The following is a 14,856-nucleotide window of genomic DNA, read 5'->3' as shown; positions in this document are numbered from 1 at the left end:
TTCTCCTAAGGAATTCAGGGATCTTTTTCTATTTGACTTTCACTGATGTAGGATTTACTATTTAAGACAGATCATATTGTAAAGAAATAATTAGGTAAATATTTGGGTAAACAAATTTCTAATTAATTAGAATTCAACTCTACTAAAATCCTACTTTGAGATCTCATTTAGGTATTTATGAATTTTTAGAGGCTATATCAATTGAGCATGAATTCTACTTGGTAAATCTTGCTGAGTTAGAAAGGTTTTGAATGTCAGATCTGATGATAGATTGTATTCTTTTTATTTGTCTGAGAAGGTCATTACTGGGTTATTGTATTTGTATGAATATTCATTCACAGCAACTCCTCAAAAATTATCTGTACTAAGTTATAAGAAAGTGGCTGCAGTCTATAGTAATGGAAAGCTCATTATCAGGAATGAACTTCCTAATTCTTCAGATAATGATGTGAATTTAGAATCAAGGCATCTATCTCAAAATATAATAGGAATGGCATTTGTCACCTGAACTAAACAGAATTTCAGTGAACTGTCGTCAGAGTCTGGGGAGGCTATAGCAGGACCACATATGTGCAAGCATGTTCCTGATTTTCTAAAAAAAAGAATGAGAAGTCAATTTTATGATTATAACCAGTAACCTTAATTTTAGGGAAAAAATGAATTATTAGAATAGTGTTTTGTATCCACTTTGAGAAGATAATATCACTTGGAACCAATATAAATCCATTTTAAAAAGTCACTGTCACATTTACTGCATTTTATTTTTTGACAGTTATTGGTATTTCAGGAGCTCCCACAACCAAATTATGCCTGGATTTTAGTAATGTTTTCTGGAGTTGGAGAGATGTGAACTTCATGAGATTATGGAATTACCCAAATTCAGAATTAGTTAAATTATCCAAATCAAAGATGTGAATTTTAATTGGGATTAATACAAGCAAGTAAGGTTGTCTTCAGTCAAGAATGCCTCAGTGCTCTTGGCCTTGTCAATTTATCATTTATATTAATGACATAATAATATTGAAGACATAGATGGAATGCTTAATTAAGTTTATGGATCACATGAAGCTTTTATGACAAAACTGATACCTATAATGACATCAATAAGGTAGCAGGTATGGGGAAATATTTTTAAGATGTATTATTCTTACTGGAAACAAAGTGGATGCCCATCAGTTGGAGAATGGCTGAATAAGTTATGGTATATGAATATTATGGAATATTATTGTTCTGTAAGAAATGACTTGCAGGATGATTGTAGAAAGACCTGGAGAGACTTACATGAACTGATGCTAAGTGAAATGAGCAGAACCAAGAGATCATTGTACATGACAATAACAAGATTATACAATGATCAATTATGGACGTGACTCTTTTCAACAATGGGATGATTCAGGCCAATTCCAATGATCTTAAGATGAAGAGAGGTATCTACACCCAGAGAAAGGATGTTGGAATTGAGTGTGGATCATAATTCAGCATTTTCACTCTTCTTGTTGTTGTTTGTTTGCATCTTATTTTCTCTCATTTTTTTTCCTTTTTGAGCTGATTTTTCTTGTGCAGCAAGAGAATTGTGTGTGTGTATGTGTGTGTGTGTGTGTGTATGTCAGATTTAGCATATTTTTCTAACCTGTTTAACATATATTGGATTAATTGCCATCTAGGGGAGGGGGGAGGGCAAGAAGGGAAAATTTGGAACACAAGGTTTTTCAAGGGCAAAATTATCCATGCATATGTTTGAAAATAAAGAACTATAATAAGAAGAAAATACACACATAAATTAAAAAAGAGAAAAATGTATTATTCTTGAGTTAAAACAATAAATTCTGCAAGTAGAAGATGATGATATAAGAAGTTCAAGAGTTGGGGGACTTAGGAGGGTTGTTTTTGTTAAACATTTTGGTTTAGGATAAACTGAGCTTAGTTTGATTCAGTAGTGTGATATGACCACCAAATAAGTTAAGAATGTTTTAGCATATATTATGAAAGCATAATGTTTGTAACAAGGGCAATATAATCCATTCTGATATAGTAGTGTATTCAATTTTGAATGCCATTCTTGTTTTTAAAAAAAGATTTGAGTCTCCTGATATTACTGAGATTAGAAACACAGGAACTATTTGTTGCTGGTCAGCATGATAGCTTTGACTTGCTCTTATATATCCCTCCTTAGCCAACCTTGTGACCCCTTACTCCCAAGGCCCCACTTGATTGGCATTAGCTCAGAACTGCCCGTTTAAGAGTTCTACAAGCCTCTGCTCTCCCTTACCAATTTCTTCATCCTTATTTAACTAGAATTATGGGTGTGTGCTCCTTTGCTAGTGCTGTGTTTTTAAAGTTGGACCATTTTTCATGGATACATGGATCCATCTCCTACTGAAATAAAAGACTAGGATAGAGGATGAGTATCAGTACTCAAGCTTTGGGAAAAAATGTCTCTAGGAAGGCAGCCAGGAGAGTGAGATGTATTGAAATCTCTTCACAAAAAGATCTATTGAATTAATTGTGGTCATTTAGCTTATACCAGAAAAAATTCAGGAAGAATTGAGTGACCTATGTATTTAAAAGTTTGAAAGAGGTTTTTTTTTTTTTTAAATAGATGAGAGATTAGACTTCTTGCTTATTAACTTGAGAAGACATTAGGATCAATGAATTGGAGCTACCAATAGGATAGTAACTTTAGGATAGGTTTCTTTTACCATGGCAGGTTAAAAATTTTCTACATCTAAATATGTTAGTGAGTTACTATATACAAAATTAAATTCGTCACCTGATACCCATCTATTTGGCAGTGAACCATCTATTTGGCAGTGAAGCTTTGCAAACTTATCAAAGGACATTTCAAAGATAGAAAGCCTGTTGCCAGCTTGTTCTGAAATTTTTTCTGGCTTGAGTTGGATCTTATAGAGCTTGAATTTTGTTTTCATCTCCTAATGAAATAAAAAAATAGGACAGAAGATGAATATTAATATCTAAGCTTGAAAAGTAATTGTTATTCCTCTTCATATAATGGTACAGGGTTTATCATAATGTGTCAATTAACATATTCTTCACATACTTATAATTTTTGTAGATCTCAGTGAAAAGAAAAATAAGACATTCAGGTTCATAAGACCTAAACGGATACTTCCACATAATATAAGTGACCCTGGTCCTGAGCCACAGGATTCACCATCAGAGGCACATCCAGTACCTGGTAAGTTATTGGGGGTAAAAAAAATTTTTTTTCTAAATCATTTTTGGAACAGTGTCTAATTTCTAAATTAGTAGGTTTTCACTTTGTTCCAAACAATGTCAGTCATAGCATCCCTAGCATACAATCTTTGTACTCATTGTAAAAATAGGAAAATAATTTTGTTTTTCCCTCAACTTCTCTTTAAAGATTTTTGCACAGATTGCTATATAAAGTGGTGAATGGTTGAATTGAGATCTCTTAGAATACTATTTTTCACATCTATATATTAGAATTCAGTTGTGTAGACTTACCTGTATAATTTTGACACATTACATATTTTAAGGAAGTATTGAAGTATCTGGTTCTTAATTTATAATATTACTATGATTCCAAAATATTTGAAATTAAAAGTGTATAAATGTCCTTGGATATTTTTCTTGGTAATTCCTAATTAAATTTGAAATCTATTATTAAGGCTGTGCTGAATTTTGCCCCTATTATATGAATAAAACAATGTATAAATAATTAGTAACTGGCTTTAATTAAAATTTTAACTTGGAAAACATTTAAAACTGATATAAAGATATCTAGAATTGTCATTCTTCATATTTTATTTGTCCTTTAGCTTTATTCATAATTCCCAATGAAACAAGGATACCCTCAGCAACCTACAACATGACAGCACTGTGATATTTTTGAATGTTTTTGTTTTCCTATAGTTGCCTGGGAAACCCCCAGAGTCAACTAGACTTTCAAAACTTGAGCTTCTTGGTGAAACACGTCATAATGGTAATGCAATAAGATCTTTATTGGATGTCTCATCTGTATTCCCACCATGCATTTTCACATATATTGGTTCAACAAATCATACTTTATTTTGAAAATCTGTTTTGATTCTTTCCCTATTTGAGTTAAAAATTTATTTCATTTTTCCTTTAAGTAAATTGGTGTTCTAGTTCGTAAAGTATACTTGTAAAAATAATCCAGCTAGCTCTTGATCATAGTAAGTATTCCAATAAGGCTAGAAAAGAAAAAGAAAAAGTCTTTGAGTATTTAAAATTTTTTAAAGATCTTTAATGGTAATATGAAGGAATACATTCTTTGTATGTTAAATAACTGTACCACATGAGTCTTCTCTCATATAAATTTGGATCTCATATACAAAAATATCAAGACAAGGTTCTCCAAAGAAATTGACAAATTCAGAATTAAACTCTGGAGGTCTAAATAGAATTTTTTAAAAACACTAAATTAAATGCCCACATATTTGGTTAATAATGAACTCAAGTTCATGTGAAATTGTGAAATTTCTTAATTTGGTACCTACTGAACTTTGCAGTTAACTTTAATAAATGTGAATTAGGGAAGGACATATATTAAGATAATTTGTGTAAAATTGTCTTAAACCTGAAAGCTTGCCAAGTTATAATTAGGGAATGATTGTAAAGTTTAAAACTTAATATAGTGTGAAATTTAGAAAAGAGAATGTATATCTCCAGTACTATATAAGTAAAGTTAATGTTTTTACCGGACTCCTAATGCTGGTTCTTCAAACAAAATTACTCTTTGGTAGTCTATTAATTATCCTTTTCAGGTTTTACATTTTTTTTTAAATTCTGTGTTCAGTTTCCTCCCATAAGTCCTTTACAGACAGTTGCTTTCTTTGGAATCTTTAAATTTAGTCCCTAGTGCAGTATTGAAGGTGTTTTCCTCTCTCTATATGAGTTGTCCCTTTGCTTTTCTGATCATATATATGTATAATATTTTAAAACTATTTTTTAGACAGAAGTCATTCTGTAACTTATACTTGCTATATGACAAGAATTTATGTAAATACATCTTCTGTATGTACTGTACTTTGCCGAGGCACTAAGAATACAAAGATAAGGAGAAGCTAGATGAGGCAGTGGATAAAGTACCAGCCCTGAAGTCAGGAGGACCTGAGTAAAAATTTGGCCTGAGACACTTAACATTTCCTAGCTGTGTGACCCTAGGCAAATCAACTTGGACTCCAGTTGCCTCAGCAAAAACAAAACAAAACAAAACAAAAACACAAAGATAAAATGAAAAACAATTCTTATCCTCAAAAAGCTCATGATAGATGAATAGATAGATAGATAGAATAAACACAAAGATATTTTGAGTGGGAGGCTTGTAGACGAGATGATTCCTGAATATGGAGCTTACAGGAAAGCCAAAGATTTTTCAGGTGGAATCATAGGACAAAGCATCTACTCATAGTATTCAGGACAGCCACAAGGTAGAATAGTTTGAATGAATGAGGCAATGGCAATAATATAACAGAGAATGTGAAATGAATCTGGCAAGTTAGGCCAGAATTGGACACAAAATGGTTTTTTTTTACATGTTAGAGTTTGGTTTATTCTAGAACAGTAGGGAACTTGGAGGATTCTTGAGTAGGGAAGGTCATGATGAAGCTTCAGGGCAGCTGTAAATAAGTAGAGTTAGAAAAGGAGAGTCTGGAAAGAGCAAAACTAATTTGGTGACCATTTGAGTCTTCCTATTATTGCTTGAATTATCCAAATATTGGTTATTTGTGGTATTGCATGATTGATAACCATTTGGGTATTTTTGGCGGGTCTGTCAAAATAATTTCTGAGCACACTTTAATAAGTAACTGAGACATTCCATATTTATATCTTTCTCTTTTTTATTTTGAGTTTCATGCTATCTCTTGGTAAGTTACTGCTGAAATTACATTTTTTTTATCTTTATGTCCTGATTATTTGCTATTGATTTTGATCTTTGTTCTAATGAACCATTATAGTTATATTCCATAATAATAATGTCATCCTGTTTGTTAAGGTTTTTTTTTATTTTTTGTGTGATAATTTTTAATAGTCATTATTCTGCATCTTCTAATTGCATTGTCTTTGAAGTATTCATGATTTAGAGAATTATGAGTCTTTTGTGTAGTTCAAAAACATTTGTTTTCTTATTTTAGCCCTAAACTGTACTTTACAATACACTTTCCCCTACCATCCCCTTCTGTAAATTAGTTCCTGAGTATTAAGATGTTAACATAGTTTACAGGATCTTATTGAAATCTTTGTAGAATTCATGTAATTTTTTCATTCTCTGCAACATATATTCATGAATAAACTTAGTTATCTATGACATTTTTTGTTAATACTTATCATAAACACAGATAGGCACAGTAGCCCAGTGTTTGATGCTTTGTTGTTAATTTCCATTGGGTGCATAATAAAAAAACTCTGCCAACTTTTTTAATTGTCCAAGAAAAAGACTGTGTGCACCATCTTCTCATTCCTTTTTTCTTTTAGTTTTATCCATAATAAAGATTTGTTGGCATGGTTCATTTTCTTTAGTAGTAGAGTGTTGACTCAAATCACTAAGTACCTACAATTCATATCATCCCCCAATTTTTTATTTTATATTGTTTTATGAGTTGTCATAACATTTACATCAAGTGGCTAGCCTACTTTTAGTAAACCCCTCTATATTTTGCTATCTTGGTCTTAGGTATACATATGAAATTATTAGGACCATAACTTTCTAGTAAGAACTCCAGGGTTTGTATACTTTAACTATAGGGTTTTTTGTTTGTTTGTTTGTTTGTTTGTTTGTGTTTTTGAGGGCAAGGCCTGTTTAATTTTTGCCTTTGTGTTTTAATATCAAGTCTTGAATGGATCTTAACAAATACATTGAGGACACCTTGTTGGAGGACACTTAATAAATGTTTGTTGGTTGAATTAGTAAACCCTAGTCTAGTTGTACACTAAGGTGAAGCATTGGAAGTGTGCAAGCAGCCTGCTGTATTTTGATTCAAGCATTAACTATAAAGCATCTAACTTCTTGTTCTGGTTCTGCACCAAGATCTATAGATACAGATATAGATTTTTCCTTATTAGAAAAAAGTCTTTTGTTCAATATATAACTATATAACTTACCAGGAAAATCTGAAATGATAGTTACATAAAGTTATTCCAGTTTATTACATTCTTTTTGATACTGTTATAAACTTCATGCCAAATTTAATACCAGGAATAGAGTTAGGCTTTTATTCCAGGGGTTGAAACTTTTGTGTTGGTATAACTAGCTTAGAAAATGTGTTGTTTTTCGTCAATCCTGTCTCCCTCAAGCTAGTGTTGCCTGGATAGAGAATGTTATGTGAAAAATAGAAATCAATGTATCAATTCGGGTTAATTATGTCTTGGTTTCTTTTTTTTTTTTTTTTGTATAGATTTCTGTGGAAAGTCCCTACCACCACTGAGAGACCTTTTCCGTCGGAAACCTAACAGCGATACTGATGATTGTATCTCATAATTAATTCTCATGTGGTGTTCTTTGTCTAGGATAAGAAATTATTAATGATTAAATTAATGTAAGGACAATTTGTTTTTGCAAAGAAGAAAATATTCTGAAATTTGGTAATGTAAAGAAGTAATACATTTTAGAGTCATTGAAATTTCTTCCAGAGATCTGATCAGTTTCACAGAACAGAATTTCATCAAATTTCTACTTTCCAAGCAAAAATATTTTTTATACTTGTTCTTCATACCTCCGTCATTTAAATTTGCAAAGGAAAAATATGATAGGCTTAATGCTTTTGCAACTAAGTTAGCAGAAAATGTTGACCATTCATTTACAATGAATATTTATGGCAACAGACCTGAAGGAAAACAACTTCAGGCAAAAAACATTTGGACTTGGGACATTTGAATATTTTGTTTAATAATGAGTATTTGTATAGTTTACTTTTTAAAGATTTTTTTGTGAGTTACATGTGCATGCATGTTGGGGTAAATCCTGGGAATCATAAACTAAAATTTTAAACTATATTTCTATATATTTCCTAAAACTTTGTTTGAGATTTTACATGAATATAATTTAAGTTTTGCCATTTTCTGTAGCTTGTCAATATCCATATTTAGATTTGGTTGCCTGGAGGAAAACAGCTTCAGGTAAAAAAGCAATTGGACTTGGGACCGTTTAATATTTTGTTTAATAATAATTATTTCCCTAGTTTACATTTTTAAGATATTTTTGTAAAAGACATGTACATGCATGTAAATCTTGGGAATTATAAACTGAAATTTTAAAGTATATTTTTGTATATTTCCTAAAATTTTGCTTGAGTTTACATTAATATAATTTGTTTTTCTGTTTTCTCTAACTTGTCAATATCTGTTTTGTTTTGAAGGAATACATTTGTTTTGACAAATATAATTGTACAAGTAAAATATATTTATATAGTTTTATAAAAACAATGACTTATTTTTAAAATATCTCTTTTTTGCACTGACTTTTTTCATGATGTTTCTTTTTTATAGCAAGAATCTAAAAACTTATTCTACATTAACTTATCAGGTTTTTGTTGAAATATTTTCTTTAGTTTGAAAGAATTTTGAAATATTGACTAATACTTTTTTTTTGATAGGTAAAATTCTATTCCTATGTAAGAAGCAACTTAAAGAATTTCCATATGTTTAACATATCAACAATAAATTATTTCAGTGATCAAGGATGTGGTAACACTGTGACTCCTTTCAAAGCTATGTCTTTCAGATTTCCCTAACATTTTTCAGTACATTTGTTAAACCTTATTACAAAGTACCTTAATTTTTAATTAAATCATTTTAATTTTAAAGTTAATGCAGCTTCCAAAGACAAGTATCTTTGGCAGTAATTATGACCCTGAGAAAACCTGGAGCAATAAAAACAAAAAAATTGCCAGTGGAATACTACATTCTTCAAACAGTATTTCATGAATAGACTACAGAAATGATATAATTATTTTTCAGATTTAAAAATAGTATAATATTATGTACTATAAGTTGAATATCATTTGTATATGATTGTACATGTATGATTATCATACATATGACATGATTCAGTTATATGTTTTACTGGCATACATGAATAATTTCAAAGATAATTAAATGTATAGCTATATTTAAACCTTAAAACACTTTAAAAACAGAATTAGAGCTTTTTTAATAGTTTCTGTGTAGGGCAGAAACATACTATTATATAAAAACATAATCCCATAAGATGGGATTAATATAATAGTAACTTTTAGTACTATAATTGATACCATCAAATTTAACCACCATTTCATTTAATTTCCATTGTCATGGATATAGCTCCATGTAACTCTAGTCTTGATTATGAAGACCTTGAGGTGTGGATGCTTTCATTTATTTATTTATTTATTTATTTCAGCAGGCATATGTATAACATACTTAACTAAGAAATATGCCTTCTACTTTAGTAACATATGCATAGCAGGTTAAATCTGACAAATTTTCCAAATCTAAGAAGACATAATCAGTTATGGATTATATATAATTATATATGAATTATATAGTTTGAAAATTTTAGTAACTAAACTTGGTTCATATGTGTGTTTATATATGCATATTTATAATGCACCCATACATGTTATCTTTAAATTGAACATAAAATTTACTTTGTTTATGTATAGTTTTACAATTTATATGATTGCTTTTCTAAGCTTTAGTTCCTTCAATTTTATTTTATTTTAACTTTTTATTATACAACCCTAAACCAATGCCCATATGTGTTGATTTCTGGGAGTCTTATAGAAAACATAAGCAAAAAAAAAAAAATTGCATATAAAATTAAGCTCAACTGGTAAATACTGAATTAAAAGATTTAATATTTCTCATAATTGGTTCTTCCAACTAACTATATTCTAAAAGGCATTTTGTAAATGTAATTGATTGTAATTATGAATGCTTGATTTATTATCCTATACTGAATTTATATCCTTAAAGTTCATGAACCATGATATTTATACGCAATAAAACAGTATTTGTTAATTTGGTGTTTTTGTTTTGCTTTTTTTTTCTCTTTGGTTTAAAAACTTTAAGATTTTAATTATGCAGTTTAAATTAGTATACATTCTTAATAATTTGTTTTATTTAAAAATGTTTTCCACAAGCCTTTTTATTTATGAAGATACACAGAAGTGGCAAGCTGTTGTTACAGGAATTACATTTTATTTGGCCTTCAACTTTATTCATAATTCCCAATGAGACAAGGATACTTTCAGCAGACCTACTCCTTGACAGCATTATTGTATTTCTTAATGTTTTTGTTTTCCTTTACTTGGCTGGGAAATCCCCAGAGTCAACTAAACTTTCAAAACTTGAACCTCTTGATGAAACACATCAAAATATTAATGCAGCAAGATCATCATTTGATGTCCATGCATTTTCACACATATTGGTTCAAAAAATTAATACATAATTTTGAAAATGTGTTTTAATTTCTTTTCCTCTTATTGAAAAAATACATATTTTTCCTCTATTAAGTACATTAGTGTTTTATTTCACATTCTTAAAGCGTGACTATAAAAAGAATTCAGCCAACACTTGGCTACTTCCAAGAATGCTAAAAAAGAAAAAAATTAATCTTTTGAATATTAAAATTTTTTAATACCTTAAAGATATAATGAGAAAAAATAAGTTCTTTATATTGTAAATAATTGTGCCACATGAAATTCTCTGATATAAATTAGAATCTCAAATACAAACTAGCAAGAGAAGATTCTACTCAAAAGAAACAGACAAATTCAGAATTAAATTCTGGAGGTCTAAATAGAATCTTTTTTAAACATTAAATTGAATGCTTATATATTTAATTTAGTGTAGAGTTCATAATGTTGTGAAATTCCCCATTTGGTGCCTACTGAAATTTACAGATAACTTTAAAAATGTTGATTAGGGAAGGGCATAAATTAAAATAATTTGTGTAAAATTGTCAAACTTGAAGGCTTGTCAGGTGATAATTAGGGAATGATTGTAAAGCTTAAAACTTAGTATGGTGTGAAATTCAGAAAAGGGAATGTATATCTCCAGCACTATGTAAGTAAATTATATTTTGTTATCAAACTATTAGTGCTGGTTCTTCAGACAAAATTACTCTTTGGTAGTCTAATTAATTGTCCTTTTCAGGTTTTACACATTTTTTAATTATTTTACATACATCTCTCACAGAGTGTTCACTGTGTTGTTTTCTTGGGGATCTTTAAACTTAGTCACTAATGCAGCATTCATGTTGTCTTTCCTCTTACGGTAAGACTGGCCTCTGTGCTTTTCTGATCATATAAGTGGATAATATATTTAATACTATTAATAATACTTCTTTAACTTACTTATACTCACCATATAACATGGACTTTTTAATGTACTTTGTGAGACACTAAGGATACAAAGATAAAATAAAACACAGTTCCTGCCCTCAAAAAGCTCACCATAGAGAGAAGGACAAATAGATAGGAAATAAACACAAGATATTTTGTATGGGAGGCTTCTAGCAGAAGATTCTTAGTCAGATTTTTCAGGTGGAGTCAGAGGATAGAGCATCTACTCAACAGCATTCAGAACAGTCTGTACAAAGGCAGAAAGTAGAATAATTTGAGTGAATGAGGCATAGGCAATAATATAACAGAAACTGAAATGAATTTGGCAAGTTAGGACAGAATTGCACACAAAATAGTTTTACATGCTAGAGTTTATTTTATTCTAGAAGCAGTAGGGAACCTGGAAGATTATTGAGCAGGGAAGGTCATAATGAAGTTTCAGGAAGATTATTTGGACAGCTTTAAAGAAGTAGAATTAGAAAAGGAGAGTCTGGAAGGAGCAAAACTAATTAGGTTACCATTTGAGTCTTCCTGTTACTGTTTGAATCATCCAAAATATTATTTATGGTATTGCATGATTGACAGCCATCTGGGTATTTGGTGATCTACCAAAATTTCTGAGCTTTTTTATCTTTTTATCATGAAACACTTTTATAGGTAACTGAGACATTCCATATTTATATCTTTCTCTTTTATTTTGAATATCATGCTATCTCTTGGTAAGTTGCTGCTGAAATTATGTGGTTTTTATCTTTATCCTTCTAATTTGCTGTTGATTTTGATCTTGTTCTGATGAGCCATTATGGTTATATTAGTTGCTGATTGATTCCATAATGCTAACTTGTCATCCTGTTAATATTTTTTATTTTTTAATGTAATAATTGTCAGTAGTCATCATTCTGCATCTTCTCATTGCATTGTCTTTGAAGTACTCATAATTTAGAGAAATATGAGTCTCTTGTGTAGTTCAAAAAAAATTGGTCATTTCATATTTACTCTAAACTGTACTTTCTAACACCTTTTATCCTACCATCCCTTTCTGTTAATTAGTTCCTAAGTATTAAAATATTATTGTAGTAGGACTCTGTTGTTTTAGCACACTAGATTTTACAGCTACAATAGTGCAGGCAGGCTCCTAACAGTTCCAAGGCTTGTCATTGGATCCCTAGGAAGATCTCTGAAAATAGCTGCACAAAATTATTGAAGCTTAATGCAATGCACCCTCCACTCTGGAAACAGTCCTACTTTAACAAAGAGTTAAAAACCTGAGTAATAGGCCAGGAAAATGTGTGAGAAACAGAATAAGTTTCTGACCATAGAACATTACTACGGTGACAAAAATCAAAATACAGAAGATAACGAAGTTAAATGTCCTTTATCCAAAGCCTCCAAGAAAAATAAAAATTGGGCTTAGGCCATGGAAGAACTCAAAAGAGATTTTGAAAATCCAGTAAGAGATGGAGAAAAAATTAGGAAGAGTGGTACAAAAGGAAATAGAAAAGGCTAATGAGAAGAATGTCTTAAAAAGTAAAACTGGGCCAAATGAGAAAGGAGGTACAAAAGCTCACTAAGGAAAATAATTCCATAAAAATTAGAATTGACTAAATGGAAGTTAATGATTTTATGAGAAATCAAGATAAACAATAGAGAGCAACACCAAAAAAAATCTCATTGGAAAAGTAATGCAGGAGAGAGAATTTGAAAATTACTGTTATACCTGAAAATCATAATCAAAAAAAGAATCTGGACATCATCTTTCAAGGAATTATCAGGAAAAACTGGTATTCTAGAGTCTAAAATAGAAATAGAATCTACCAATCACCTATTGAAAGAGATCCCAAAATGAAAACTCTAAAAATATTATAACCAAGTTCTGGAACTCCTAGGTCAAGGAGAAAATATTGCAAGCATCTAGAAAGAAGCAATTTGGTATAATGAAACTACAGTCAGGATAACGCATGATTTAGCAGCTTCTATATTAAAAGACTGGAGCTCTTGGAATATATTCTGGAGAGGAAGGGAGCTAGAATTACAACCAAGAATTATCTACTTAGGAAAACTTCTTTTTTCAGGTGAAAAGGTGGCTATTCAATGAAAAAGAGGATTTTCAAGTATTTGTGATGAAAGACCAGAGCTGAATAGAAAATTTTATTTTTAGATACAGGATTCACAATTATAAAGAGAGGTAATCAGGATTACATACCTACATTCCTACAGAGGAAGTAATTACGTTCCTACATGGGAATTACATAGTAATTGGGAAGATAACACTTAAATTAGAACTTTCTCAATATTAGTATATTTAGAGTATATTTAGAGGGCACAGTCTGAGTTGAATATGAAGGGCTAATATCTTTTTTAAAAAGTGAGAGAAAAGGAAAGGGAAAAAAGTGGAATGGTATAAATTATGTGCTATAAAAAGAGGCAAAAAAAAACCATAATAAAGAGGAAAGGGGGGGGGGGGAAGAAGTGGAGCTTACTCTCATCAGAACTAAAAGAGGAAAAAACATACTCAATATGGATATAGAAATATCTTACGCTGTAAGAAAGTGAGATGAGAATGGGAAATGGGAAGGGGGGAGGGTGGTAAAAGACAGCATATTGGGTGAAGAAGGTAGTCAGTAGCATTAGGGAATGATTAAATGATACAACTTGTAAAAGATGCTAGTAGTTAATATATTAATAAATATTGAGTATATACATTGCATCATCTTTGTAAAGTATTTGACATAATGAATGGCAAAATCTGTGCAAAATAATAATAGAGCATAAATAGTAATTTTCTGAGGTAAATTATAGAATAAGTTAGCTAATGAATAATGATTTTTCTTATGAAAAGTTTGTGATTTGAATGTTCATATACACACACACATTCATTTGTAGCAAACAAGGGAAATTTATGTGAAACAAAGCCAAAATGAGGCTAGATTCACACTACAGTTAAGGTAAAGGCCTAATATAAAAGCTCAACTAAGAATATTTCTTGATGATTAACTTTAGGTGACATTAGGATTAATTGATGATAAATCAAATAAATTAATTTGTAACTATCCTTTTTGTATTTATTATCTCTTAATTTTCTCCATTGCAACTTGCCACTTTATTTAAATGATTTAATCATTAATTATAAACTGATTAAGTTAATTGTTTTTATTAAATTATTTTAGATGTAATTTGTTTAGTATTTTTCCTCAGATAAATTTAAAACATTTTTTACATTTGTTCTTAATGACTTCCAGCCCCTATTAAGGAACCACACATGAAATTATATAAAGCATTTCCATTAAAATCATGTTGTGTAAGAAAATATAAATACCCCAATTTAAAAAAACTTTCAAGAAAATAAAAAAAAAATTAAGGAGTATGCATCTCAATATTGCTATCCCTTTTTATATGGTATATTTCCTTTTGCTTGAGTTCATGGAGGAGTTTACAGGCTTTTTTCTGAGAGCATCCTGGTCATCATTTTCCATACAATAAAATATGTTTCTATCAGCCTAATCAAATAGCATTTGTAATAATATGTAAA

General features: G+C 30.1%; 1 protein-coding gene across 4 annotated transcripts in view; it reads left to right on the top strand.

The window, feature by feature from the left end:
• Positions 1 to 9,971, top strand: part of LOC141560979 (ADP-ribosylation factor-like protein 13B) — a 103,159-nt gene extending 93,188 nt beyond the window's left edge. For 2 of the 4 annotated variants that reach the window (XM_074299851.1, XM_074299850.1), the window contains 2 exons: positions 3,074 to 3,196; positions 7,401 to 9,970. In XM_074299851.1, the coding sequence (XP_074155952.1) occupies positions 3,074 to 3,196; positions 7,401 to 7,483 (206 nt within the window). In that variant the 3' untranslated portion in view covers positions 7,484 to 9,970. Of the gene's footprint in view, positions 1 to 3,073; positions 3,197 to 3,800; positions 5,874 to 7,400 lie in introns of those variants that run through there. The other 2 variants (XR_012487923.1, XM_074299852.1) reach the window with 2 other exon arrangements.
• Positions 9,972 to 14,856: the final 4,885 nt, after the last annotated feature.

The sequence above is a fragment of the Sminthopsis crassicaudata genome, chromosome 3 (genome assembly GCF_048593235.1).
Source record: "Sminthopsis crassicaudata isolate SCR6 chromosome 3, ASM4859323v1, whole genome shotgun sequence".
Classification (NCBI taxonomy): Eukaryota; Metazoa; Chordata; class Mammalia; order Dasyuromorphia; family Dasyuridae; genus Sminthopsis; species Sminthopsis crassicaudata.
This window is presented reverse-complemented; position numbering and strand designations above follow the sequence as displayed.